The following is a 27,987-nucleotide window of genomic DNA, read 5'->3' as shown; positions in this document are numbered from 1 at the left end:
CAATCAAGTTATCATTGAGTTTATTCGGCAATAAGAATGACAGTACAAGCCGTTTTAGTAACCGATTTTATTAATAGCCGTATTCTTCTAAACTCGCAGAAAGCTCGTATTACATTTTTTCACTTGTCTGCGAACGTGATTCCCGAACTTGCGCTATTTTCATAACTTCGACAACACGTCGAGTCGCGTAAATTAATCTCCCGTGGAGTAACATGAAGCGACGAGGGTTACATGATTTACAACGCACTCAGACCTGCGGTTCGTGGCTGCCAGCATTTATTAAGAGTTACAATTTAGGAGCTTAGTTCAAGCTTATATATATTCGCAAGTCACCAGACGATACGACAGACGTATCCATTCTTTCTACCAAAAACTTTCCTTCTTCCTCAATGTGAGCCCCCGTTATGTACATTTCACTAGCGCTCGTTTCACTCGCGCTTATGTACTTTAGCCGAATATTACGCATCCGACTCGGAAAGACAGTCGAATCTAAATGCAAAATTCGATATAAAAAATACATAAGTATGTCTATCCGTTACGTTAATTTCTAACAATATATAGCGCGCTATTTCGCTCGACAAAAGTTTTCGACGGTCGCGATATTCTTGTATTTCACGCTATTTCTTCCGCAAGTTACGCAGGCGTTTCATTAATTTCTTTTATCTCAAGTATTTCTTTTCCCTTTCACGCCGACATGGAATTTTGCCCGCGACAGCGGTTCTTTGTTAAAAGACACTCTGAAAAATCAATGTAGCCGATGCCGGGAGAAAAACTCCGACGTTGATAGCACTTGTTATGTAATTTCTCAATATGATTTATCATCCTATTATCTGCGCTTAATATTCTTTTCGTGCTCTGGGCGTTTTATCTTTTATTCGTTCGTCCACATGTGCGCTTAATTTGTTTTGACATTTAAAATATGCATAACTTTATTTGATTTACAGCTATATATATATATATATATATGTATAAAAAGCGCCCACGACTTTCTGCTTTCTACATATTACGTTTTAGAAAATTACACGCTCGCTGTAGTATCGTGTGATATCGGCTTCCAAGTCCTTGGGACGGATTTATTTCGCAAGCGAATTGCCTCGGACTTGAGCTATCGAACATAAATTCCACGAGCTCTTTATTTGCGTATCAATTCCATTTTGTACGAATTGTGTATAAATAAAGAATAGCGCGGTCGTGTTTTTCCACTGTAGTAGTATTTAAATATTATAATTAAACGTTGCAACACACGTATAAATTACAATTACAACATACATCAACCGTTTAACATTCAAATCAATTGCATGAAAATAATTTAATCGGTATATTTTAATAAATTTGAACAGATAGAAATATATGTAGCGAATTTTCATATATAAATATTATTATATTTCGACTCGCGATATTTCACATTTTATTGGGTTGAAAAAAAATGCGCGCAAACACAACGTAAAGTATTCCTTGAAAAAGAAACTCGATTACTTATGTCACTTTAACTCGCTCCGCTTGCAATTGACAATTTGATAACTTTAACTCGACGCAAACAACGTGAAGATAACATCATTGTTTAAAAGCGACGTTTCGAAGATGGAGATTGTTAAAGCAAACTCCGGAGCGATTGCGTATCGCGGGAACTATAACGCGCCGTGATATATGAATGGAATTCGTAAACTCCGAATTCTCGCGCGAGCGTGCTCGCGGATTCGGAAGACTTCACGAACTCTAATGACTGCGCGTGGACGTATAGCGCGGGCGAGAATATTATACGTACAGATTTAATACGTGTGAATATACATTGGCCATTAAAGTACTCATAATTACAAATAACACCTATCTACGCGCATACCGTGTCGGTCGATATGTATCTCGGCCGAGCCCTGGTATTCCAACAAAATACGTTAAGTCGCATAAGTGACTCGGGATAGAGTGGTGTGGCAAAGGGGAAGGGGAGGAGAGAGAGAGAAAGAGAGAGAGAGAGAGAGAGAGAGAGGGGTTAGGTTCGCAAATGTTCTTGAAGAGGGAATTCTAACTAGCGTTTGAAGCGTATAACCCAGCACCGTGTGTTTCGTTACCTACTTAAGTAGACTATTATCGCAGTTGTACCGCAAACGCGCGCGGAGGGGGAGGGGGGGGGGCGGTTTTAGTCGCGAGCTACCGGTGTGATCCCCTTGCGATCTCCGAGGGAGATCTTGCGATTTATCGAACGTTAGGAAGCCGAGAACAAGTCGCGTCGCGCGGGCGATACGTCGTTCTCTCTCTCGCGATTACACTATGTTATTTTATTATTTTCCCACCTCGAAACTTTTTTTTTTTTTCTTCTCGCGTTACTTTCCGTGGAGAACGAATGTCGAGACATTCGTTCCGATTAAACCATTAAAGCTTCGGAAATTTTTCGAGCAGAATCGCGTCGTTTAGATTCTCGCCGCGAAATATTTGTTGACGATGTTTCTCGCGATTTGATAGGAAACAAGTAAATCGCGAGAGTTGCCGATGAAGAAAAGTCGTCAAGATCGCTAATAAACTTTAATGGCTCAAGTTGTGCAGTTACGTATAATTTTCCGATGATGCGCCCGCCAGAATCTGCAGACCCACTCGTGCCGAGGTCGAGACTGGGCGAACCCGCGCGAATCACATTTCGCGTTACGAGTGACGTGTGAAGAGAGTGGCGGCCGAATTGCCCGAATTGCGGGATATTATAATGCCGAGCGATTCTGGATGCCGGAGAGACGGCGAAGCGATACCCGAAATTGGGACAATTCGGTTACTTGCGCGGTTGAGCATGAGCCCTCGAGCTGTCAGGCGCGAGGAAACGGAATCGGCAGTGGAACGGCCATGAGCCGCGGAGGGAAGTAGGACAGCGACACAATCGACGTAAGAAACGGAAGGAAGAAACGGCGGACTAGCCGTTGCAAATAAATGGATTTTACACCGACCGCTGCGGAACGTTATTTTGTCGCAGCTACTGTGTGCATTGCGCATCATTCTTGGCAAGATGTATTGATCATATAGGAAGTCTCGCTTGAGAGCAAAACAAATGCGACATGCACACGTAATGCGCGGGGCCACGTAGACATCCCAATCGAGAAAAAGCACCCGTGAGAAAAATACGAGCGATGTATAAATCATAATCCATCGCATCGCGGCTCGTGCAGTGGTTCGAAAGACGAGAGCGTGTGAAGTCGCGGAAAAGTTGCGAAGAAAATTCGACTGACCTTTCAATAAATCTTTTCCATCTGCGGCATCTTTAACTCTTCGAGCAATATTTTTATACTCAATCGGTATTGAAAAATTTATATTGGAATTTCTCTTTCAGTTCTCAATCTCGATTCATCGGAATTTTCATTTTTCAGCTCAATTATTTTTAGCTGTCAAAAATGTTACGTAAAAGATCTTTTTTATCGCCGTGACAAGTTGATCGAATTAAAATGAATTACGTTAGATTTTTAGATTATCGGTTCGATTAAAATGGCAGCAGAAAAATACTGCTGAAAGAATTAAAAAATAACGACATCAATCTTTTGTGAGGTACAAGTAATACAGTGTTGTCGTAAATGCATTTCTAATAATTTCACTGAGACTTTCAGCGAGATGAAGGAATCGTCGTCTCCGTGTGTTGAGGTAAAAGCCGAGAATCTGTGATCCGCTTTGGGATCCGCTTAGATCTGCATTTCCGGCTCGGAATTGTTGTCGTTAAACCAGTCCGAGGCTCTCTGACTCTCCGTCACGCGCATGCTAAGCTCCCTCTCGGTGTACCGGCTCGACCGCGTGATGGACGGACCTCGTCTGCGCTCGTCGAAGGAGGCGAGCACTTGCAATCTGTCGCCCCTCCTGATCGCCCTCGGCGTCGTCTCCACCGAGCTCACGTCCTCCGCGTGCTCGGTCGTCCACTGCGGCAGATCTAAGATGCCGGACGGCACGCCCCAGTGCTCGGTGAACTCCGAGCCCGATCTGGCCAGACTGGGCTGGCTGAGCGATCGCACGAGAGAATCCGCGCCCTCGAAGGAGCTCAGGCTCGTCAGATCGTCCCGGTCCATCCTGGCGAAATCGCGGACGGTGATCTCCGACATGGATCGCAGATCGGCCTCGCTGCCGGGCCCGGCGCCTCGCGAACGAACGGAACCGCCGCCCAGTCGGCGCGGACGGCTCTGCCCGCCGCCGCCGCCGCCGCTCATAGTCGTGGCGGATTGCGACGTTTGCAGATGATGGCTCTGGGTGCCGAGGGTGCGCGCCGAGCTGCCGCCGTCGCTCTCGTACTCGTACAGGGTGGGCAGGGAGGACCGTCTGGACCTGGTGTCCCACTCCGACGACTTGGAGCGCTTGTACCTCTGGCCGTGATTCTTGCCGTGGCCGGAGGACGAGGCGGCGTGCGTCGACGGCGGGCTCAGGATTCGGATGATGACGTCCCACTTGGCCGGCGGGAACAGGTTCACGTATCTCGCGTCCTTGCGTATCAGCTCGTAGTCCTCCTTCACCACCGCCTCGGTCAGCAGAGTGCGCAGCGTGCTCTCCGTCGTGATGATCTCGCGCCACTTGACGCGCTCCTCGCTCGTCAGCTCGGCGGCGTAGCGCGGCTCCAGGACGCGCGCCAGTCTGCTGTACCAGTCGGCGTCGGCGTCGTCGAGGGATCGGCGGGAGGCCGGCATCGGCGGTCTCGGCATTTCAGCGCGCGCCGTGTAAGTCGGCTCGATGTTCACGTCCGGCTCGTCGTCCGCGGCGGTCAGATTGCTCGCCGGCTCGTTCGTGATCGTCAGGTTGGAGGCCGAGCTGACGTCGGAGAAGTTCTCCCATTCGGGCGGCGGCGGCGGCAGGTCCTCCGTCGGATAGTTTCTGATGGTGACGTCCCACTTGAGATCCGGCGGCCGCGTGCGGTACTCGGTGACCTGGCGGCAATGGCGCTCCACGTCCTCGATCGTCTTCTTCTCGGTGACGGTGCGCAGGAACACGTCGTCCACCTCGTGCGTCGTGATCTCCGGGCGGCGCGGCGCGACCACCTGCGGCTCGACCAGCGGCTCGGTCATCTCCTCGCGCAGCAGACGGTGCTCGCGATGCTGCACGGCGGTGTGCGTCGTCGTGGCGGACGCGGTGGGCGCGATCGGCGGCGGCGGCGGCGGAGTCGGCGCCAGAATGCTCGCCACGCGATACTTGGCGTGCGAGGCGTCCGTCACTTCCGTCAGCGAGCGCGTCTCGGTGAGCTCGGTGTCGAGAGAGGCGAGGGATCTCGGCCGGCGGATTTCGCGATGCTGCAGCGGCTCGCCCGTCGGCGACGGCAGCTTCTCCTGGATCACGGTGGTCTCCCTCTCCGCCTGCTTGCGCAGGATTCTCGAGTAGACCGGCGGCGTCTGTTGCCGCGAGATGGTGGAGACGGAGGACGCGCCTCCCGGCGGTCCGTGCAGCTCGGGCACGTAGGAGAAGGTTGTCATTCGGTAAGGCGAGCTTCCCAGCGAGCGGCTGGTCTCCTCGCGCTCCAGAATCGTCGTCAGGTTTCTCTCGAGAGCGATGCTCGCCACGTCGGACTCGGACGGCAGCGGGCTGGGCGCCGGCGGCGGTGCCCTCTTCACTCGCATCTGCACGTCGAACTTGGGCTCGATCGGAACGGCCACCGGGTGACGCGGCACCATGATTCTCGAAGCGTTTGCGGCCGTCATCGAGGACGTTTCCACCTCGGCGGCGACCGTCTCGGAATAAAGAGAGCTCGACGTGCGCATTTCCATCTGGCGCTGATGTTGGACCTCGTGGTGCTCCACGAACGCCTTGTTGTCGTAGGATCCAGCGGAGGACACGGGCAGCGAGCGCTCTTCGTCCACCTGTAGAAAATTCAAAATCGAACCATGTGATCGGTCGCGCGACTATTCTTCATTTCGCGTTTTTTTTTTTTCGATCGGAAAAAATGTTTCGGCAACATTTCTTCAATTCTCCGCGCTATTAAAGTTAATTTTCAGCACCGCGTTACTTAAAACGATATTAATATTTATTAAGTTACATTACTGAGAAAATTTTATTAATTTGCAGACTAAATGAAAATTTAGGGAAAAAATACGGCAGCAGCTTTAACATAGCAGAAATCAGCGGTACGAGCAGCGATGCTCTCGTTTCATATTTTTTTCAACAAGCTCCGCGCAATCATCCGTCTTCTCAGACAATTATCGGGACTCACCTCGGAGTGGCTCTCGCTCGGATAATCGCTCGGCAGCGTGTCCGAATGATCGATCACCAGATTCGCCTCGCTGCCGGAAGTAGACGCGGCGGTCGCGTGAAGAAGAGCGTGTGCGCGCGGTATCTTCAGGCCCTCGAACATGGTGATATGGCTGAGGGACGAACCGGAGAGCTTCGTTATCTCGGAACCGGTGCCGCTCTCGAACGGATGCCGATGGACCACGCGGACGTTTCGGCGTTTCAGGCACATGTAGGAGCAGCCGAGGCCCAGCAGAAGCAGCGACAGGAACAGGATGGCGCAGATAATCAGCAGGATCTGCAGGCCCTTCAGCGGTGGCTCGGTCACCGGCGCGGGCGCCAACGTGGCCGATCTGCGAGAGAGAGAGAGAGAGCGGAAGTGAAATTAGGCCGGAAGATGTATAGCGCGGGGCGGGCTGAACGATGCAAATGCAGCGACGGCGGAGCGCGCTACAGTTAGCGGATGTGATATCTCGGAGTGCAACTCTCCGCGAGGGTAACTGGACTGAACGAGAAACAAAGGCGCGTTCTGAATACGGAACGTTATTTCTTATTCGCGATTCGTGCGGCACGATATTGCGCAGCGGGATGGCAAACATTAAATGCGAATATTAAATCGCGTTCCTCGCGGATGCTTGACAGTTTAAATATTTAATGGGGATGCGCACGTTTCTTTTTTTTTTTTTTTTTTGTTTTTCTTACACGGGTATTAAAGTTTGATTTTCTGACGACGATATCGATCGTGTAATAAATTTAAAAAATTCCGCACAAACGAGCGAACGATTTACATATGATACAATGATCGTTTAACAAATTAGAAGTTGCACTGTTTAGTGAGAAAATAATCCGACAAATTTCACCGTTAATTTTCGCAAAGAACTCTATTTGGCAATAATCCAAGTCTGATAAGTCTTTGCGGCGAAGACTTCAACAAAAGATTCTTACATTCTCTCTGGCGTCTTAGGAGGTGCCGGCGCCACGGGTGGAGGATATCTGCAGACTATAGTGATAACCTCATCTCCGTCCATTTCTAATCCAGGATGAAAGCGGACAACCACATTATTGGTGAATACACGCAGGGGTTCCTGCTTTGTGCCGCATCCTGAAATACAGATTATTTTCACGCGATAAGAAGTTAAATCCATTGTGTTGCGATGAGAATGCTTTCTAAACGTAGCAGTTAATAGTTATATAATTGCATACTTGCGACAAATAAATTCGTAAAAACAATTGCCAAAGAGACATCCTTTCGTAAAATTATTTAATCCCGTATCAGTCACAAATAATGCTTAGTAAAACAATAATTTATTCCCAAAAATGATAGGATTTTACATTTCTGTGAAATAAATGCTATTATCGTCGCGAGAATGCGAATGTGAAACTTGATAAAAAGACGCACCCTTGAGAGGTAGTTCCAGTTTAGCGGTGGTCGCGCCTCGTCCTTTGAATATGCAGGCGCTGTTGCGATCGAAATCGGCGTAGGCCACTCCGTAAAACGGCTCCTCGAACTTCAGCTCGACCTCCATGCTACCCATGCCGCAGTTTAGATAAGCTCTCGTTCGATTCAAAAATATCACCGGCGAGATGTCGTCCAGCTTGGTGACTTTGCCGTCGAGGACCGTGCTCGGCGGCAGTCCTGGCTGATACTCGATGCTGTTGCCTTGCGACGCATAGTTGCTCTGGGACAACGCAATCGGAATTGCTGCCCAGAGCAGGACAATCAATTTCGGCAGCATCTATAACGAAAAAAAAAAAGAAAACCTGTGAAAAGCTGTTGCGCTTATGCGTGAAAATATGTAGAATATTTGTGCAAATAGTAGTAATTGTTTTTTAATAGATTTTTGATGACTCAGATGAGTTGTCATAATTTCATAATAACTCTCGTAACCATGAATTTTATTATCGAAAAGTGTCACGATACTTATTTCGCATTTCATATTTATTTCAATTAGCCTAATTCGTATAATAATGCACTTTAATGACGAATGCGGTATTGCATGTGTAATATGTGCGCTACTATAATAATCGAAATCATTGTTTCTCCTCAGGTATCGTCTAAGATCCACAAGGAAGCAGCTCGACTGTCCACATTCCCACGAGCGACTTCTTTAATGTAAGTTTTCCTTTGTATATTTCAGCTACGTCATTGTTTTGTATACGCATCGCTCAATTCACATGCTGCGTGGCGCGATTTGCCCATCGTAATGCGTCATCACATTCTATACAAGGTGTACCAGAAGTCGCGCACTTTCTCTGAGTCGCACATATGAGAAACAAAAAAAAAAAAGACCAATTGTTTGCTATTATATATAAATCAATATTTCTTTGAATTATAGGCATTGGAACTTGAAATAATTTATCGGAGAAGCACTTTGCACTTAATTTATACACTTTACTTTTATGTAATTTTAATTGAAAGTCGTGAAGAATTGCGATGGCATCGAATTAAATTTTTATCGATTAAGATTAATTTAAAATTCATAGAGCTATAGCTAAATTAATGAAAAACTTTAATGCAAACTTTCATCAAAGAATTTATGGCTGAGAAAAAGGATTGTCAGTACACCCTGTATAAATAATACCTTGGGAGAGACGGCCCTTCTTGAGTCCTCTTACTCAACTGGAGCAGAGAACGCCGTTATCCGTCGTGATATTTCCTTTCGAGACATAAAACGGATAAACGTCGATTGTGACCTTCTACGTGCCGACGTGATCTCAATCGCATAAAAATTCCACTGTTCATGATAAAGCTAGACATTCCGCGAGCTACGAGCGAATTACTCGCCGAGCGCACTAACTATCATCATTTTCTTTCGTATAAAACGCGAGACGTCGTCGTTTATGAATTATGAAAATGAAGATGACATATCGCAAGTTTAATGATACACCGAACGATTATAACCGGGCGAGTCCGCGGCCTCGAGAGCCCACTTCAAGATACTGTTACGCTTACCGCCGGTAATTGCACTAAGCAAACGTACAAATTATAGGCATTACTAGCCGCGTGCAAAAATACGCGTTGCGTTACCGTGGCATTTCGTTCGTGCATGTTAATGCGAATCTACATGGCGCGCAGACACACAGCGCGGCGCGATGGCGCTCCGTTGTCGTAAACGCCAGACGATGATATTCCCGGTGATAATGCATTCGCGCGAAAACGCGTGAATCACTTGCCCCGCCGTCGTCGTCGTCGTTGCCGGGAGAATTCGCGATTCCGCCGCGCACCAGGCATTACCGTTCCCTGAAAACTGGACGCGTAGCAAATTGCACGCCGTTCGTTGCTCGTTGCTGTTTAGTAGCGCGTGAGAAATGCGCGAATAGTTCTCGTCGCATCGCTCTGCACAATAAGACACTGACAATTGTTAGCGATATTAAGTGAAGCGCTGGAAAATAAGTGTAACAATATTTATTTCTTCTCAAGACTTTGTTCAGTTGGAGAGTATTTTTCTATTGTCCGAAAGGAACATTAGAGGGGTGGTCGCACAGTTTTGACATCAAACGCAAAAATAAAAGGCTGCAAACGTGTACAAGTAGAAAACAACGCACAGAAGTGAAAGGCGTATTTAAAAGAACGTTATCGCGCGCTGTAAATATGCATACGACAGCTCGAATATTAGTTAGCGGCTATCAATCGTTAGAGGTAAAAATAGATTCGGATAGCAATTTATTTCAATACTCAGCCTTGCTCCAAAAAAAAAAAAAAAAACTACTGTAGACCTAACTTGCACACGATGAGTGCATAATTCAAGAGTAATCGACCAGAGTGACGGATTGGATGGGCCATTTATTAACGCCAAATATCGAGCGTCGGAGATAGAAATAGTTATATTAACTGCACGAGCTGCGCTATATTTACATCGCGTCGGGAGCGATTAGCTTCGAGACACATCTTGTGAGTGTTATAATAAATTACGCAAGAGGATAACAAAACGTAGCTTTATTATTAGATTTATTGCTCTTTTATTTTGATGGGTCGAGCAATCAATTGATCAGCGAACTTAGCAATTTGATATAAAAAAATATTACGCAATTAATAAAGAATTTTAATGTTAAAAAGACCTCTATAAAGGATATTTTTAACTTTAAAGTTAAAAATATCCTTTATAAATAGAATAATGTTGAATGCTTATTTTTTTACACAAGTATTATTTATATTATCAACATTTTCGACAAAAATTATTTTCCATTCAATTTCTTTGGAACAAAGTTAATTCTATATTTATCATAACTCATTATTATTAAGAGACAAAACGTGCAATACCTTTTATAAACGATGAATGATCAGAAATTATTCCACAAAGTCACAAATAGCAAAGGTTGGATAAAAAGGACAATTTGTTACATTTATCAAAGATTTTACAGCTTCCTTATCGGGAGTGAAGCTGCATTTTGCGAGCGCAAAAAGTAACGCGCGAGAAATCACGGAAAAGTCTCATGGCAATTGTAGCGTTTTCCGCTTCCTGCGTTTCCTTTCTCCGAAGGTGCTGCAGCGGATCGCGCGGTTATTTAATTATTTAATTGACGCGCCGTAGAAAAAGAACAGTTAATAGGAAACAAAGCACGATTTAATTGGCGATATTCCACAGTGATATCATCCAGCCGTATCAGCTTGCAGTCGCATTAACATAACGCATACGAGGAGTTAAATCGAAATAAAAAATTCTCTCAACGCGGCAGCGCAGGCGCTGAACGCTAAGTCATATTACAATCCCTTCGGTAATATTACACTTCCCAGCCTCCCGCGGCTGCTGAGAAACGAGCTGCTCGGTGCGGTATTCTAAGACGCCTATTACGCAAATAATTTTACGACTCTCTTTAATTATTCTCGTCCTCCGAGCGAGCGTCTGTCTGCGGCGTCATCTCGAAATTAAAAATAACAATCCCATTACTAAAGTTTCGATAATGTTATTAATTCTGCAGCGTGCGATGTAAGTAGAGGGTGAAACACAAAGTAGGAATGTGCAAATTCTCTATGCTTTCAAGGATAAACTGATTGTGAGACGCGCAGAACACTTGCTGTACACTGTTTTCCATAATGCTCTTCTCAAAACTCAAAACATATTAGTTTCTTGAACAACGGGGCTCTATAAATTTTCAAATGGGTGAAATATAGAATAATAAGAATTGAATGTGACACTTAGTGCATTAATTTTGCATGTCAGTGCGTACGATATTGATTATTAACGCATCAAGAATCGTACTCGGTTTTTACTAGTCTAGATATAAATTACTAGGAAACTTGTATCCTTATTTCGCGATTCAGTCTGATCGTTGATTATTAAAGAGTTATATACTCTTAAGAGTTATATACTCTTATAAACTCATAAGAGTTATATACTCTTATAAAAGTGAGAATTATTTGTATATTACAAGAGATAAATGTTTGAAAAGAGATATTTTTTCTCGCGTGACTGCCGATCGTTATATCTTTCTCGAATAAAAAATAATTAGCAAAAAAATAGACCGCGCGGACGAGTCTTGTCTTGAGCGCATCTCGGAATCTTCCTGCACGGATCGCTGAGGCTACCCTAACGGTACACAGTTCCCCCGATAGAACTTATTTTCGTAGAAAAGTTGAGTCATGCCCTTTCCGCAACGAGCGATTTGCTTGCGAGCGTTCGCGTTCGCGACGCGCGAGATTTTATTCCGACTCTATCGTGCCCAGCCATCAATCTCAACCTCTCCCTTCGCGTCATTGCGAGATGCTGAGATACCTTAGCCGTGGCCATTATCAGCGCAACGGCGGAGCCATTAAAAAAGATGCGATTGATATCCGGCCTTCCGCTGGCGCAATCTTCGGCTTCCTCGTGCAGTCGACTCGATCGTATCCGGCAAAAAGAGCCGGCAAAAAGTTTCCTTAGCAGCGTTATCCCTCAACGCCCTCACGATATGCGAGCTTGTCGATTTCGCAGAAGTGATTCCATTAGTTTGCTTACTGTGGCGCTACGCGCTAATGCGTTATGCAATTTCAAGCGGAACTCTTTTTCAAGGCGCAAACCACGTTGAATTTATTTCTCAGCGCGGAATTACCTTCGTATAATTCTTCCGGACACGTTCGCGGCTGAATTAACCTGATTTCTTTAACGCGTGGAAGATGAATATGTCCGGCTGGATTCATCGTGCCGCGCTCCACGCGTGCCTCGCATCGTTATGCCGCTCCGTGTCGTAGCCGGGGAAAACGCGCGAGAAATCGAGGGGAACGCGCGGCCGTTCTTCATCTTTTCCTCCTTTGAGTCCCTCTCTCGCGCGTCTAACGATGACTGCGGCAGGCAGGCCGCGCGATGCAGAATTGCAAACGAAGGAGAGTCCTCGGCACGCTTCGATGCACTCGCGCTGGACCGGCTGCACCGTTAGACTTACGCCGCGGTAATACGCGTTCTCGGGACGGTAACAAAATACCCGGTTATACTGACCGCTGCGCTGTCGTTGTTTATCCCGAAATGCGCGAATTCTTCGCGAAAGAGACGGCAAACATCATCTCGGAACTGGTGTCTCACGATTGTAATGATAGTTATTTATACTAATTGCTTAGCTCAATTCCTTACATTTATTTACATTGTATTATAATATTTAACGCACACGAAACGTCAGAAATGATGGAAGTGTGTATAAATGATCGTTAAAACTGTCTATTAACAGTGAAAACTTGCTGCGGAATAATTCGAGTTTGCATCAAATGAAAGGCATTCTTCGTTCCGCTTTTACCAGAGAGTTTTCCTTTCGACAGAATTTACACTTGAGATTATAAATATTGCTGTTAGAGGCGAAATTATTAAGAACAATAAAAACTATTGAAAGTGATTTTAATTGCTCCAGTTGTTGAAAAGCGTTCTATTTCGAAAATAAAACTTTGCGAGTTGCGGACGTAGCGAGTTACATTTGATGAAGATGTTGGATAATCGTGAATACGAGACCGGACGAAAGTGGACGAGTCGCCAAGTTATGTAATAAGTATTGGTTCGACATACCTTCGACGTTTCAGCCGCTTATTGATCGCAGATCCCGTCCCAGTCCTCGTCCCTCGTATCCTCAGGATTATCGCATGGCGCGCTGTCCTGAAATACCAAAGTAACACGACGTGGATTATTTAGTGAAAGTTATCCCGGCGGAGCGTGAAATATGCGGACGTCGTGATGGGACGCGTAAAAAGGCGCGATTGACGGCCGATAATACACGGTGGCTACAAATTCGCGACACGCTTCCACACCGCCGGCACAAGCGCGCGAATCTGTGGTCATCCTTGTACAACGACTGCGCAACGGGAAAGAAAACGCTGAGAGAGAATCTGACGCTTTGTTTCAATGCAAAGAGGCTCTCGGTCTGCTTTTTTGCAACCTCGCCGGTAATTTAGCTTACATCGTAAGCTGACGGACGATGCACTGACACGAACCACAAATCACAAGTTTTTATCAACGAGGGCCGGCCGGCCAGAGATTGTTGAACCGAATCGCGTTGCGTGTTTCAGCTTCCTTATTCCGAGTAATAGATTTTTTTCTTCTTCATTCAAACGTGTTATTAAGAAGTGCACAGTTAACACCTGGGCGTTATTGCGTTTCTGCGTTTCTAACGTGCGTTCTAGCGTTCCTCGCGGCCTCCGAGAGTTTCATTAGGCTGCACTCTGTAATTGCATTCGAGAGTGCACTCTGCGATACCTAAATTGTAAAAGGAAGATGATGAGGGGATAGATGAAGTGCGAGATTAGAAAGATACCGAAAGATTTATGGAGAGACTGCTCTCAGCCTTTATCAGATGAAATTTTACTCTTATTCGCTGTCTTCGGGGCGCGAAGAGTCGGCTGCTTTAAAAATCCCGCAGTCGACAAACAAAAAAACAAAAAAAAAATTAAGAAGTCTCGGAGTTACAATGTCAACCGAATTTAATACCGCTTTTTACGCTGCCTGGCATACTTCTCTCTCCGGCGAGGATGTACACTTGATGTAATCGATTCCATGACACAGTACGATGATGCGCGGCCAACCTTGGCCGCTTCCTGTCACACAAACGCACACATCGACAATACACATCCATGCGCACGTGCGTCTGTTGACATAGCTCCTCGATCAATTTTCTTGGAGTCGGAACGCATCGCTCGCTCGCAAACATTCTTTCGGGCGACGGCACGTGATTGTCATGCCGATGTATGTGGCTATGTGGTTTGAATATGTCGCTTACATGTGCACCGCCCGTGTAAGCTGCACGTATTTTGCGACGTAATGAGGATCATCAGCGAGAGAATTCACGAAGGCTTTCGATGATGGTCAGGTCGAAAGATGTCCCACGCGATAATGCCGCCAACGCGGCCCTGCGCCGCGTCGCCTTGGCGGAATTTATGAGCGAACGGTGTACGCAGGGTGCCTCAGCAACCGGCTTCTTCGAAATATTCAAAACTGAACAATGATATAAATAGCAACTGACAAAATTGCCGCAGCTAGAAGTTATATATTATTCTATTTTGCAGAATTCAGTTTTAAGAATTGCGAATAGACGACAAGATCCCGATAAAAGCTTCTAAAAATGATGAAATTTTGAATTTTATGAAAAGTTTATGAAAAATTCTAAATTGCTGAGAAAATGTGAAAGAAAGTGAGTCGCTTCTCGAACATGCCGTCGCTATCAGAAAGTTTGACTATCTTAAATTTAATTTGCTACGACGAGAAATGAGTTTTGCAGCATTAAATATTCTAGAAAAATAAAAGCGGGGATTTTGTATTTTTATTATTCAAACAAAACAGTTATCCTAACTTTGAGCGAGAAAGTTTGAACGAAGATAGACATTACTGAGGATAAAAATATGTAATAGTGGCTAACTTATGCTAACTTAATAAATATCCGGCATGAGTACATTATTTAAAGAGACTTTCTCTATAAATGCATATATGCAGACATGGAGAAACTTTCTCGCAGTAACCAGAACAAAGTGCTATTATTTCAAAATTTTATTTTCTAGAAGCACGAAATGATTTTCAAAATCTTTACGATAAGAATTTTTAATTATATACGCGACAGCGATAGAGAAAAGATCAGTAAAACCGATTAAAAAATGAATTGTGATGTGTGAAACTACTGAGACCGACAGCTCCGGTAATTCGCATCGAAATAAATCACGTCTGTAATATGTCTATTAATCATCGCTTTAATTCTGTTCTTAAAATAATTCCCGGAGTTATTTAAATAATTGGAGGTTTACGTGTCGCGGAGTTTATTTCTGCTAGGAAACGATGACAAAACTTTTCCCGAGTGCTTGTAAATAAATCGCCAGCGAGATTACTCATGGATGTCGTGCTGCGGCACAGAGTGACTTATATTTTTCGTGGAAACTATTACATAAAAGTATCACTAGCGGCAAGTTAGCGCGGAAGTGGAAAGGAGAGGTACGAACACATTGTATTACAAAAATGGAAGCATGTAAAATGAGAGAAGAGGATGACAGATTTATTATATTTCTGCTGGCCCGTGAGTGTCTTCTCGAAGGTGGCGGGCGAAAAGACTCATATATTACAGTAAACAAGATGGCAATTACGCGAAACATCGATTTCCGAAAAGTAAAATGATAACAAAGGAATCTGGAGACAGACGAATTTATTACTCGTCGTCTCGGTGTCTGTGCCGTAATTTCCTTCCCTTTTTTTAAATAGAAACATTATATTTTGGGAAGAAGCTAAAATAATATCATTGATAACAGCGCAGTAGAGAATACACGAAAATAAGAAAAATAAATGACACGCTACAACTTGTCAGTAACACTTGGTAAATGTCCGTTCTTGTTTTACAAGTAGTAGAAGTCGATAAATTTTGTATATAAATGCTTTGGCAAGCATTGTGTACTTAAATGTGGGAAAACATTGGAAAAATAAATAAATATAAGCGTTAAAAATTATCGCACAGAAAGTAATAAAATCAATACTGCTAATATCTGCAAAGCGATACTCATTTGAAATTGAAGGAATTTACAAAAAAAATATTTAAAAATATGCGTAATTCTTTAATAACTATAAATATGCAGACAGTTTTTCTTTTAATTTTTGAAAACTTAAATTGCAAAACGATAGATTTGCTTTTCATGTAGAAAATCTAAGAATATTGAGTTATTTTGCCAACATAAACTATTCCCAAGGCTTTCTTCTGATCGCGATGACTTTTTCAATCGATTGCGTGTGATGCTGGCGCTTCCTCCGTGATACATTCTTGGAAAGAAGGTATGACGTGAACGCCCACACGAGTCACGCCAAATGTCTCGATCCTTTTCTGCGATCGAGCCTTTAAAGTCGAACTAGTATCCGAAGGAGACAACAGCGATCTCGTTGCGCAAAGCCGCGCGCAAAGTCTCGACTTTCACTGGACGCCGCGCACGTGCGTGTGCCCTTGTACCGCGTACGTGTGCGGCGCGAGCGCACGCGATTGCGTTCGTCGTGCATCGCTGGACGCACGAAAAGTAGAAGATAAATGTAACCGGCGGATTAAAGGAATCGAAAGGAAAAACGAAGATTACCACAGCCGTATATATGTAAATGCACACGGCACATCCTTTTTGATTAGTCGCTTTGTGATACGAGCTTTTGATTTTTTTCGAATAATGGTTTGGCTAAAATATAACGAACTTAATAATTTGAAATAAAAAATTATTACTACAATGGCGAGAAGCAGGATTTTTTTGTCTGTGAAAGGATTAATATTCACTCGTATGTCGGATTTACAGTGACAAACGAATGATAAATGTCTGCTGTTTAATCTCTTATTTGAAATACACAAAGCTGAAAAACATTGCAACGTCAAATTAAGAAGGATTTTAACGTAAATATTATTATAAATGATAAATGTCTCCGTAGATTAATTATTGCTTCCTCTGTAAAATTAATAATTAATAATAATTAATTATTATTTATTAAATTAAAAATAAATCGTTTTTATCTGTGAAAAAAATGACAAAAAAATTTGGAAATTTAATTTGAGACAAAGAAAAATTTTAGCAGATACATTAATCAGACAAGACATTATATAGTTGATAAATAGAGTAGATTTGTTGTTCATGCGAAAAAGAAAAAGATGCAATAATTGAAAAGACACGAAAGCAAAAACAGAAATGTCATGGATTATTCTCAGTGAATTGCAGTTTTCTTTTTCCAGAATCATCGCAAAATACAGCTACGGTTTCTTCCGTTCGCGACATAAAAAAGTGACGCAAAGAGACGTCCGTTCCATTGCATAATAGTGCATTTACTTTTAATACATAGATATGTAACTATTAATAGATAATTATGTAGAAAGATATATCGTGGAAATATTTCTGTATATGGCAGTGTCCTCGAAGATTATAAAATAATACAGTCAGAAAATTGTCCTTTTATAACAATTGTCCTCGATAATTGATATTAAAATGGAAATATAATACATATTCTTATTTAAACCATTTATAAAAGTAAGAAGGTTGAAAGAAGTAAAAACTCTAGAATCACGATATTGCCATTATCGATATTTGCAATAATAAGCATGTTTATAACGGTTTATAAAATAGATATAAAAGCTCATTTATGATGTTTCTTGCGAAAGCAATAGAATCGACGGAATCGAAACATAATCGTTATCGTTTTTCACAATAATTGGTAACGGTTAATAAAACAGATAAAACAGATTATCATTTGTAAGATTTCCCTTGAGAGAATGAAAAACTGAAACCAGAACATTGCCGCTATCGATCTTTCTAACCGCGTGCCAACGGTGGCTGCATAACGATCGTGTAGATCGACGCGGGTCTTGTCTCGCGCCTTGTCACGCGTCAAAGAAACGGATATAAGTACAAACGGGATCAGGTAAGAAAAAAAATCGAAATATCAGAGTGCAGGGACAGTTGTGGACCGTGCTGTCTCACTGTAGCTGCGAATTATAGCAGTCGGACTATTGCGAAAGTATGTTCTAGTATGAAGTGAATGGTGCACAGCTACCTCAGGAACGTAGTATGGAAATAAAATAGAGCATTTTTACGATCCGCGATCACGAGCTGAAAGACAGCCTGCAGGTTTCGAATGAAAACCTCGAACAATTATTTTTGGCTATCATAAATCATTTGAAATGAAAGTATACGCTGCGCAAAGTTCAATGATTCTTACAATTTCGGTTTACTGAACGCGAAGGAATTTGCGGTAGAATACGTCTAAATACTTCAATATTTTTTCCTTTTAATAAAATGTAATTAATAAAGCAGCTTGAGAGCTAATTGAGAGTTGATACAAGCGATAAGTACTATGTAGGCGTGTAGTGTTTGATAAAAAAATCGACGCATTCCGATAAAATAATTCTGGATTCGTGAAATTTGGCATGTAGACACTTTATGGTTAGATATGGCAAGCGATTAAACTTTTATCGTCAATGAAAAGTTTCTCAAATATATTATATGAATATATTATAAGAATTATCCATTTTTTTCATCAAACAGCAAATCGCCGAAAAAAAATCTACAAATTTTGTAACCGGAAAAAGGTGACTTTGCGAGCGTATGGTTAATGGCAAGGCTGGCGCAAAATTCTGCGGTTTCCGGCGGATTGCGACAACAAAAAGGAAAGAGGACATTAACTGAAAATTGCAAAACACCATCGATAAGGTTCGCGTAATGAACGTCGATGGGAAAAATGTTTATTACCGCGACTGTAACATGCACGGTGGCCATTTTCCGTGCAGTTTCTTTAATCCGAGTTAATACTATGCTATTAAAATCTTTTACGGTGCTTGCACGCAGAAAGTCGTTATTACGTGCGAATCGCGACGGTCGCACGCGCCTCCGTGCTTAATAATTTCATAACAAATATTTTATCAATGTGCATCTGTATTATGCGTCATGGGAATCTGCCTAGCGAAGAATCTCCCGGCAGCTTTGTCGAGTCCATTATCCAGGACTACGTTTACCGCGATTCTCAGCTTGCAGTGAAAAACATTGAGATCGAAGAGAGAGAATCGATATTCCTCACGCATGTTTACTCCAGATTTATTTGAATAGGAATGCAGAGAGATAATCAAGTGATGACTTATATCCTGTTATCGGTTTGGCAAAAAAACGTATAGATGGTATGTGGAAAATTAAATATTGAGATAAAATTAGTGTAATTATCGATCATTCATCATACCATCAAGTAGATTACAATATAAACTGCACGACTATTTCCGAATGTTAAGAAAAGCAATAAGCGGTAACTCAAGTTTCCGCATCTGTCTGTATTATCGATAAAACTACCAGCCGCAAAAGGAGATAGCAAAAAGAAATCGCTGACACAAAGTTTTCTAACCATGATTATCGGCTTACGCAATAAATTCCGTAAAGAAATACATAAACATTGTTTCATCTCTGCCGCGATAGAATGAACAATTAAAACTATAAATAATGTGATGCGATGCTAATTTTGTCTTCGCATTCTTTTGAGAGAAAAAGCAACGTATTGTCAAACAAAGCGATAAGATCGTAATTTAATTTTTCGAAAATTAAAATATTTGTAAATTCAGTTCCTTTTTTTTTTTTTAATTCAACAGAATTGCAGCGATTACTTAGCTATTTCCCAGCGCAATTTTCCCGGTGAAGAACCTCCGCACCTATGCGAGGCGCGTAAGCGGCAGTGAATAAAGCGACCGTGCCCCGTACCACTGACGTCATCCTCGCCGGATCCAAGATGGCGATCGCGTGTTCAGCAGGCGAAATCGACAGCGGGCAGCGGCGGCGGCGGCAGCAGGACCGGTTTTCGAGGAGGCGGTACCACACCGCCGCCGCCGCGGCCGCGTCGGTGTACACGCCGCATCAGCCGCCGCGCGCAATTTCGTCGTTTTGCGAGCCGAAAAGCCGAAGCTGCGAAACCGCACGTCGGCTACCTCGCCTATGCCACCGCTACACTACGCTCGCACTCCGTATTCGCACCCGTAAGGCCCTTTAACTTATACAGGGTGTCCCGGCTGTTTTGCATTCTCTTCTCACGTAGACTTTGAATCGATATGTATCGATATGTACTTCTAGGATATTTTTGTAGCAAAGAATTAAAATATTGAAACCATTTTTTTTTAATTACAATCCAAATAGTGTACAGAAATCTGAGGACTTCTTCCCGACATCTCGAGGATGTTTGAGGAATTGAAGATGTTTCTCAGAATGTCCTCAAATTAATATTTAAGTTATAATTGTACTAAAGTAAAGTTTGATTAAAATTAGAGTTTAATTAAACAAAGAATAACATCACGCTTCCAAAGAATTAATTCGGAATGCTTAACTTATGAAAGTTCTTAAATCTTAAACTCGCAATACTTTAAAACTTTCAAAACAGACTCAATGTAAATTCCTCTAAAAATCTCTGTTAAAAAAGAATGCGGGCGACTGAGAATACCATGTGTCGGATCTCGTTCGGATTCGCCGTGGGGCGTGGATCGTACACGTCGATAGCAATTGTAAAATAGTGAGAAACAGTTGGCGGTTGCCGCGTTAAAACCCTCCTGCCGGAGAGACGAACACAGGACGATGGTACTTCGGGCCGTGTCGCGTGCAGCAGCGACAAAAACAATTTCCGCGTGTCGACCTGTGCGTTCGCGGGCGCGATTTTACACCGCTGCCACGCGCGCCCCGCGTAAATCGCGCGGTGAATCGACCGAAATAAATAGCGCGGATCGGAAACGGGGAAACCGGAATTTCGAGTAAAGCGAGAACGTGTTAAATGATCTCCGGGGGCGGATCGCGTGAACGTATCACTCCCGATTAGCGGCCACCGTTGCTGTTGTAAAATTTTCTCATGTGACTAATTCGAAAATCGATACGGCGCCGCGGGTGACGCGCGCGTTCTCTCCAATGCGTGCCCGTGCGTATCCTGTTCCGCGTAGAAGAGAGACCACGCGCTCGCGTCGCATACATCGCACTCCTCTCGCGAGGTAGCGATTGCCAGTGGCGTAGCTCGACGTATTTCAAAATTTATTATATAAATTCGGATACACTCTCTACGTTTATTTTAGGTGTCTAAATGAAGATTTAGGAACAATTTCGACTATGCAGCACGAGATAAAAACAGCAACAAATTGATGTAATTTTACATATTTTGTGCAATGCGAGAGCTTGGAAAAAAAAACGGATATCCACTATATGGAAAAATTGGAAAATCTGGAATTTTCATGATTTTTTTCTACCTGCAGAAATCGGGGAATTTTATCAAAATGTAAAAAATTATTGTAGAAAATATCTCTTCGAAGATTTTATTTTTATATTGTAAATCTGTGGATTTGCCTTTCAAATTTTTTGAGAAATGTTTCAAATTTAATATTCGAATCTTGAGTGGCTCGTTTAAGTTTTATTGTATGAGTATGAATTGGAAATAACAAAAACTCATACAAATGTATTTTAAATTTGCATAAAGTTTCTACCTGGAAACTTGATCAAAAGCATCTAGAATTCTCAAGAGAATTTCTTGTCAAAATTTGAGTGAATATTTTGAATGCTATCGTAATGATAATTATACAAAATAAGACTCCCCAAAAATATATTACTATCCAACGTGACGAAATAAGGATATTAATTTATAAAAATCATTACGATAATGTACGTGTTAAAAATGTACTTCGCGGCAGCTTTCAGATACTGCACTGAGACTCGATGATTCTCAAGTCTTTTCACTCAGCGCAATGCATCGCGTAAACTTTCGAACGTCAATCGAATCCTTTTGCTTTTCTATAGAATTGCTTGGATCGTGCGGTCTTTGAATGACACCGATGCTCGATTCATCCGTCAGCAAATATATCAAGCTTCGCACACGGCGCGAGGCATACGGCGCATAAGGCATGCACGTCTGAAAGTGCAATCGTTGATTATCGATCCGTCGATCAATTACTATACTGACGAAGCGCCGGCAATCAAACAGGTGGAAATGGAAGTCGGCGAATAATATGAAATCTTTAAAAAGATCCTCATCGCGATCGCATCGACTGAACGCTCCGCGATCTGCGCTCTCACCTTGCGACCTCCAGTCGATGCCTACTTGCAATTTTCAAGCAAACCACCGATATCGCATTACTAATTTAATTAATAAAGCTCCAACTGCTTTGACTGCGCCACTAATTAGCTGTTTTTACATATCTCATTGGTTTTATCTGTATTTCTGCGTTGGCGCGCGCAGTATAAATACCAATGACTTATTTTCTAGACTATTGATCTATTTAAATTACTGTTTTCCGACACGCTCAACGGATTGCGATACATTATTTCGTTAAATACGACTCTTCACAAAATCAAAGCTTCACGCGCGGCAGCCGCAAGCGTATTTGTTTCGTGTCAAACAGATCGGGATCAACATTGTCATCCATCTTAGAATTCAGACGATCAGAATGCTACAGAAGATCACTTGATATCAAAGGACGGAGATATTTGCATTGAATGCCCGGTATTCGTTATTATGTGCATGAATTCGATACCTCGCGCGATACTTTGATTTCTCGCTGCCTAGATCAAAACCTTGACCAGAGGAATTAATATCCTGCACGAGCCCGTTACAGCAGTATCTTGCGAAAGGTCGATACACTTGCCACAAGTGTTTGATACGCGCGAGTGTACAGAAGAAAGGAACACGAGATATCCATTACGGAATCAGATGTTTAATTTTAGACGTGTAATTCCATCGTGTTTTCGCTTCAAATTTTTCAATCAAAAGTAATATATTCTTGTATTTAGAAAAAAAAGTCAAAATCGACAACTTTTTTTTTTTTACTTTTTCTCATATTCTTTTCAATGCGATCAGCATCATTTTTAATATATATACAGGCTACCGAAATTTGCGCAATGGAGTCCGACTGCTGCTTGCTTTCGTTACTCGCGATCGCAACGTCGGCAGGCGCGAAGGTCAACGAGTTTTCTACACGAGCGGGGAACGCCTATAGCGTGCGCAGGGCACCAGCTCGCGAGCGCGCCTTACTCACGCTCTCGAAATTGCTACCGGGCTGACCCGCGACTCTTCCCCATCCGGAGTTAATGAGCGAATCTTTCGTGCTGACAGTCGACGACCTCGAGTCTGAATTCTCGTAGGCGAACCGCGAACCACGCACCGTATCGGAAACTCTCGCTCGACCTCGATTCGTCCGCGCTGCTGTCAGCGTTGAGATCACCGTCAGATTCGTCAGGCAAACGTAAAAGCGAGCGCACGAGCACTTTTTCGCAACGAAATCGGTTGCAAAAAATGTCGCGAGTTTGCGGATTTAATCAAATGAAAATCTAGTCACGAGACGCGAAGCGATCGAGTCTCCCTTTCTATCTCGCGTGCGCGAACTAATCTCCCGCTGTTTCTCTCTCTCTCTCTCTCTCTCTCTCTCTTCGCGGTACCAAATCGCATGCACAAAGCACACCGGTCACAACTGAAGGAAATTCGCGCGACTGGAGCATCGAGGATCGAGGATCTACGTATCCGAGGAGTTACAATACCTTCCGACGATTGTTTTTTTTTTTTTTTTTTTGCCGCGGACTTTCGCGACGGTTCGCGTAGACGACTGATCTCTGTATCGCAGTCAGTTCAGCGTGTATTCGGTAACGAAAGTTTATAACACGCAGGTTCTCCTACCTCGTGCGAATATCGCCGTGTTGCGTGCGTGCGTACGGGGCCTGTGCGGGGGCCCGCTTCCGAGGGGGGGAAGGACTCTTGAGCGGACGATGCGCTCCTGCCGGGATCTCCGCGCGCAGGCAGGTAAATATCGTCTAGGCGCGATCGCGCGGCTACAACTGAGTCCGCTCTCCTGAGAGAGCGTTTCACCTGCGACGACGGAGCCCCCCTCGGCGATCTCGGCGCGACGCGCGAACTAAAACCCACCGCTACGCCGCTGCCTTTTCTTCTCCCACTCGCGATCATCGCGCGTCGTCCGAGTCTTACGCGCCGCGTCCTTACCTGCGGACTGCGTTTCTACCACCCTATTTCGGCCGCCCACATCCCCTGCTTGCACCGCCGTCATCGGCTCTCGAAATCGCCGATCGTCAACATCCGGGAGATTTGCCCTCTTGATAAATCGTAGAGAGGAGGGTTTTCTTTTTTTCTCCTTTGCGGTCAGCGAGATATCTATGGGATGAGTTGCGGACAGGTGTGATAATAGGGCAGGCAACTGAGGTGGGCAACCTGAGATCAATCTTAATCCCCGCGGTGGATCTTTATAATTTCTCACTTCTCGCTATTTGAGGACGCTATCGTTGAATTGTAGCTCGAGCAATCATAATTAATTTTTTGCGCAAATTCTCTGAGGGATAGCACGCGCTACCTTGTGATTGATGGCTCACAATTTATATTATTTTTTTCTAAATAACGCGAAATATGTAAGAACCAAAACAAATATACTGTTAAATCGATGACTAATAATAAGTGATGCTGCTCTTGTAGCTCTTCCGAGAAATAGCTTCATTACACTCAAAAAAATGATCTTGCAATAATAGCTAAAATTTTCTAGGTGTAAAAAATTAACTAAAACAGACAAATGATTAGCAACTGTTGTGATATTGCATATGTAATTACTTAATCAGTTTAGATGACAGAAACAGAATATATATCTGTATTGTTTGTGAACTTTAAAAAGAAAGTTTCTCTAAAGCGCCTATCTATATAAGATCAATCACGTGTTAGATCATGCAATGAATAACATTTAGCAATGGTACCTAAATTTTTCAGAAGCTATTGCTAGAACATTACTGCTATAAATTCTATATGTGACAAACAATGTTTTCACAGATACGAAAAATAGCGATACATTCTTGTTGCGATATCTAGAAATCTAACTACATCAGCGAAATATTTTTTTGAGTGTACAAATATAGTATTTCATTTATTTATAAAAAAAACATTTAACATCGTCGTTCAACAAAACCGATCGACAATCGATCGACGACGAACAGGCCTTAAAGCGCCCTGAATTCGAAGGGAAAAATTTCTCAAAAAGGGGAGGGCAGATGCACAGCGTGATTAGGCGTTTCAGGTACTTTTGACACCAGCGGCTTTCCAACTGACGTCCGTTACTCCAGCGAAAGATGGATTCAATGTCCCCGAGCGACGTGCGGGACGCGTGAGCTCGTCTCCTAACTTCCAGCGTAAAGACTAAAGAACCGCTATTCGTTTTAGCTGACCGATTATTCGCGGAGGAGAGCAGTGCGTTCTCTTCCGCTTCTGTCTTGGCGGCACGCTGACGCCGTCGTCGTCGTCTCTGAGGAATCGCGAACGGTCTCACGCACAATTCGCATACTTTCGTTCCGGCACGTGTTTATCCAACAATAAGAGACATTTGGCTACAATTTTCCGCTCTGCGGGAAAGTCTTTTTCTTATTTCTAGAGCTGCCTTTGACGAGACTGGCGTGCTATAAGGATAACGAGCACATCCTCGCATATCTATGTTAGTCGCGTAATCATATCTTCCGTTACAGTGAATATATAGCTAATTACGTAAGAATTCGAAAGTAACAACTATTTGAGGACGCTATCGTACCGACTGCTTAGAGAAAGTACAAAAGTAAAAGAACGTTCAAAGAAAAAAAAAAAACTTTAAAACGATTCTTTCACTTTTCGACTTTTTCTCGCAATGTAAAGCAGCGATATGTGCAATATCGAATATTATTTACTTCTCGTAACGATCAGTTGAGGACGAGCGCTCTGAGAAATTTAGCGGAAATAAAGGGATCGTAGAATCTGAAAGGATTCAGCAATTCGCACAGCTATCCTCCGACTACAATCTTCTACATTTTATCCCGAGCATTGCGGTCAATTCGGCCGCGAGGACTCTTTTATCGTTTGATTGCGCCTTTCCTTTTGAACACTGCCTTTCTCGTTCAGCCGTTTGCCGTCGAGGCACGACAAACCGCAAAATCGGTCTATCGGGAAGGACGACGCCGCGTAGATTTCGCAGCGTCGGTGATAAGGGATCACGATGGATCCGCGGCGGAGAATAGAGAAAAGAAAGAAAACGAAGAAAAACGAAAGAGAGAGAGAGAGAGAGAGAGAGAGAGAGAGAGAGAGAGAGAGAGAGAGAGAGAAAGGGGGGAGAGCAAGGGCGTGGGTGCCCAAGGCCTTCTGCTCGCCATTTACGGCCCGGCGTAGCCGGACACGGAAGAGTCGCGGGGTAAGGGAAAGAACGGTGAGAACCCCGTGATACCGAGAAAGAGAGAGAGAGAGAGAGAGAGAGAGAGAGAGAGAGAGAGAAAAGACAACGGGGGGAGGCGATGGAAGAAAACGAGAAAGATCAAAGGAGGCAAGAGAGAAATGGATACCGCTGTCAGGCCATTTTGGTCGCGTTGTAAACTGGAAAGACCACTCGAAACTCCGTCCGCGGAGCACGTCCGCTATTGGCGGAGGATCGTTTCTGATCGTTTTGCACTTGGCTCGTTGACGAGCGCGAGAGTCGCCGGTCTGATCGCGCGTTTTGTCCAACAAGTTTCTCCGTCGCCTCCTGCAGACCCCGCGACGGATCGACACACGATACGGAGGATCATTTTGTTTCGCGCGATGATAATTCTGCTGGACGAAGCAGCGACAATCATACGTGTTAAGACGTGTTTGTAAAAAAAAAAAAAAAAAAAAACACGCGTCCTTGTAAATCTTTAATTTTTTTTTCTGTCTTTTTTCTATTAATTTATTTTTCCAAATGCCAGTCATTTATTTTCCAAATCGATTGCGGCATAAAGGACGCGGCACTTCCTACTCGATACTTTTGAATTATTCAATCAATTTATCCGTCACATCGTGCACGTGAACGCATGGCGCGGAGGATGATATAGTTCGACCCGCTGGCGATCCTGCGCGCAACCGAACTCGTAAATTCCGTCCAACGCGCGTTGCGGACTGATGTATCATCTAGGATGCGCACGATCATCCTTGCATAACGAAGCGACGATTATGCAGCGTGACTCGTCGCGATGCCCCTTTCAAAAAGGCGCTCGCGATAACGGGTGTCGCCGGTCAAAACGTCACGACGCACCGGCGACAGTGTCAAGTGACGGTGAGAAGAGCGAGTGACGCGTGGTCGTAAAATTGCTATTTTTTTGTTTTGTCCCACCGCAAATCGCCGCTACTTTCGAATCCCACGAGAAATCCCGTAAAGCGACTTTCACAAGCCGCTACTACAAGTGAAACACTATCCGCGACACCTAGCGCGTCCCCCCACGTGTTTTCCGAATGCATTCGTCACGGTGCAAGAGCGGTGCGCGAAGCGGCGCACGCAAGCTCGCACATCGGATCTCTCTTTGTACCGCTGCTTTTCCCGTAATGCCGATTACTTTACCGCATAACCAGTCGCTGATGTAAGTTGCATCATTGCTTAAAACCCGAATCGCGTAATGACCTTTCACTTTCACATATGACGTCCTTGGTCCAATTAAATGATATTCGGGGCGCCATGAATGTGCTGCTGCAAGAAATAAGATGTATCAATTTCTTCAAAATTTTATTTTCAATATTTTTAATGATTAATTGCACATATCGCGTTGTATATTATGCAAATTTAATTATAACTTTGATATTGCATTTTTATAATCAACTATTTGAGTAGATCTTCATGAAGATAACTAAGATTGTTGAAATGTTAAAATTTACAAAATTGTTTATAAATTTTGGCAATAAATAATTTCAGCTATTTTTAATTATGAGTGTGATCAACTTATCAATTTTTATTTCTTTTAGAATTAGTGTTGCATTTTAATAAATAGCAAAGAAAAAAATTTTTAATTTTTTTAGTAAAAAAGCAATATCTTTGAAAATTATTTTGAAAAGAAGGAGCACGGATACAAAATGTTAACAGTTATCGATACATTTCGAACATAAGAGCGATGTTAAATAGCGAAAGGAAAGCAAAGGAGCTCTAATA

At 43.4% G+C, this 27,987-nt stretch overlaps 1 protein-coding gene and 1 long non-coding RNA gene across 5 annotated transcripts in view; one reads left to right on the top strand and one right to left on the bottom strand.

Moving 5' to 3' along the window:
- LOC105667286 (uncharacterized) overlaps positions 1-27,987 on the top strand; it is a 137,243-nt gene that overhangs the window by 32,973 nt on the left and 76,283 nt on the right. For all 4 annotated transcript variants that reach the window (XR_010890276.1, XR_010890277.1, XR_010890275.1 and 1 more), the window contains exon 3: positions 8,214-8,278. This is a non-coding gene — a long non-coding RNA (uncharacterized lncRNA). The remainder of the gene's footprint in view (positions 1-8,213; positions 8,279-27,987) is intronic.
- pot (papillote) lies at positions 4-24,045 on the bottom strand. The gene is made up of 6 exons (XM_012380659.2): positions 23,721-24,045; positions 13,134-13,220; positions 7,565-7,901; positions 7,111-7,267; positions 6,149-6,518; positions 4-5,798 (listed from the first exon to the last, which is right to left on the bottom strand). Exons 3-6 carry the CDS (start codon positions 7,899-7,901, stop codon positions 3,651-3,653), a joined length of 3,012 nt encoding a protein of 1,003 aa, XP_012236082.1. The 5' UTR covers positions 13,134-13,220; positions 23,721-24,045; the 3' UTR covers positions 4-3,650.

The sequence above is a fragment of the Linepithema humile genome, chromosome 5, assembly GCF_040581485.1.
Source record: "Linepithema humile isolate Giens D197 chromosome 5, Lhum_UNIL_v1.0, whole genome shotgun sequence".
In the NCBI taxonomy this organism is placed as follows: Eukaryota; Metazoa; Arthropoda; class Insecta; order Hymenoptera; family Formicidae; genus Linepithema; species Linepithema humile.
The sequence above is the reverse complement of the archived record's forward strand: the minus strand, read 5'-3'. Positions and strand labels throughout refer to the sequence as shown.

Coding starts and splice junctions, on each gene's coding strand:
- pot (XM_012380659.2), bottom strand. CDS start 7,901: ATGCTGCCGAAATTGATTGTCCTGCTCTGGGCAGCAATTCCGATTGCG. Junction 7,268..7,564: donor ACTGGAACTACCTCTCAAGG/GTGCGTCTTTTT, acceptor TCTGTATTTCAG/GATGCGGCACAAAGCAGGAA. Junction 5,799..6,148: donor CGAGCGAGAGCCACTCCGAG/GTGAGTCCCGAT, acceptor AATTTTCTACAG/GTGGACGAAGAGCGCTCGCT.